This window comes from Sinocyclocheilus grahami, unplaced genomic scaffold (assembly GCF_001515645.1).
Source record: "Sinocyclocheilus grahami isolate Dianchi unplaced genomic scaffold, SAMN03320097.WGS_v1.1 scaffold799.1, whole genome shotgun sequence".
In the NCBI taxonomy this organism is placed as follows: Eukaryota; Metazoa; Chordata; class Actinopteri; order Cypriniformes; family Cyprinidae; genus Sinocyclocheilus; species Sinocyclocheilus grahami.
Window position 1 is genome coordinate 201,520 of NW_015505978.1, and position 2,151 is coordinate 203,670.

Sequence of the window (2,151 nt, forward strand, 5' to 3'; positions counted from 1 at the left end):
AACCTCATAAAGTGAAATTTTCATGCCATGGGACCTTTAAGTGTTCTTTTCATGTTTTCAGTTCTGAGATTTTTTTATTCCATATGAAATGTAGTGTATAAAACAACATAATTATAATAACATTATTATTATTATACATTATTTTTTAATATGCATTTTTATTGTCATTTTGTTTTCTATTGAGCTACTGCAGGTCACAAAAATAACTTTATAAAGAGTCAAACTTTGGCTTACCTGTCATAATGAATATGAATTATCAAGAAGGCACTATTTTAAATGCTCTCTTCCTTCAATTCTGATGGTTTTTCTTTCATAAGAAATGTAGTATATAAAATAATAATAAAGGATCTTTGTTATTTTGAAAGGATAATAATCAATAATTCACACAACAGTGGGTTAAGGTCCAGCGCTCCAGAGCTTGCTTTAAATAGATTTTTCTTCAGAATTGCAATAGCAGGACAGTGGATGTCTAGTCAGGTTCATTCTGCATATCTTTCAATCCAGCTCTGCACTCCAACAGGGCTTTAGGCTCAAATGGGACCAGAAAGCTATTTAAAGCTCACTCTGTGGCACAGTTTTGGAATTTCTCCTTACATGGGAATGAGCCCCACTTCTCCTAATGGAAAGGTGTGAAACCTGTCATCTATGTTTGTATGTTTTGCATGTATTTTTATATGTATATGCAAATGGAACTTTTGCATCCTGTTGATCATTATTTATTGCATAAAAAAAAAATCATAATTTCTGCCAGGCATTTTTCTTCTGATATCCTGCAGTGTTAATCAATAAATACACATTCACATTTCAGGCAGTTTCTTTTGAGCCTTTAATTTATAAAGCCTTGAACATTTAGTTGGTTCCTTCAAGGGACAGTTCACTCAAAAGTGACAATTATGTCATTATTTTTTTAAACCACTTTCTTTCTTCTGTGGAACACAAAATTAGATGTTTGACAGAAAATTAGAGACAGAGAGTCTCATCTTTTTTTTCATATAGTGACTGAAGGTGTCATTCGGCGTCTCCTTGTGTGTATATAGTCATATAGATTTGAAACAGCGTGAGAGTGAGTAAACAATGACAGGGTTTTCATATTTTGGTGAACTGTTCTTTTAAATAACTCTTTAAATGATGAAAATGTTTTATTTTGTGGTGTAGAGCTCCCAGAGAACTGGACGGACACCAAGGAGACACTCTTGGAAGGGATGGTGTTCACCGTGAAGTATCTGGGCATGACTCTGGTTGGCCAGCCTAAAGGAGAGGACATGGCAGCAGCTGCTATAAGGAGGATTGTAGCCACGGTCAGTCATCGCTGTAAAAGTGGGTCAAAGGATTTGAGAAATTGAGAATAGTAAGGAGCGATCATGATCCAATTTGGCACAAGATCTTACATCATTTTTGTGCCTTGGACAATTTATAGTGGAATAAAATGATTTTGTTATTTTACTTATATATATATATATAATGAATCGTATTCATGAATCTGAGATTGCCTGTATCATACGCATCTGTTGGAGGGAGGTGTATTATTCAGTGGGCATGAGAGGAGACCCCTTATCAGCTATACCAGAGACACAGTCACGGGAATCACCCATCTCTTTAATCCTCTCCTGTAAGAACACTTATTCCACATCCTTCCTACTCTCTCATTCTTTCCTCTATTCTTCCTTTCTCTCGTTCTTATTTTCTCTGGTACATACACTACACATGCCCTCCCTGGATCTGTTTTACAATGCAAAAAAAATATATATATATATAATAATAATAATAAAAAATGTAATCACTCAAATTAAAATGTTTAGTAAAGCAAGCTAAATTTATTTGAGAAGCACATTTTTATATTTATTGTTTTTAAGCACTATTTTTTGTTTTTGTACTTGTTCTAAGCACATTTTAACACTTAAATGTGTATACACACACACACACACACACACACACACACACACACATCACTCAAATTAAAATGTTTAGTAAAGCAAGCTAAATTTATTTGAGAAGCACATTTTTATATTTATTGTTTTTAAGCACTATTTTTTGTTTTTGTACTTGTTCTAAGCACATTTTAACACTTAAATGTGTATACACACACACACACACACACACACACACACACACACACACACATATATATATATATATATTCCAAATGGGGAA

The 2,151-nt window shown here is 33.5% G+C and overlaps 1 protein-coding gene across 1 annotated transcript in view; it reads left to right on the forward strand.

Annotated features, from left to right (window-relative positions):
- The window catches only part of LOC107561923 (low density lipoprotein receptor adapter protein 1-like), a 24,673-nt gene that overhangs the window by 705 nt on the left and 21,817 nt on the right, over window positions 1-2,151 (forward strand). Inside the window, exon 2 of the mRNA XM_016246460.1 lies at window positions 1,156-1,311. Coding sequence (XP_016101946.1) covers window positions 1,156-1,311 — 156 coding nt within the window. The remainder of the gene's footprint in view (window positions 1-1,155; window positions 1,312-2,151) is intronic.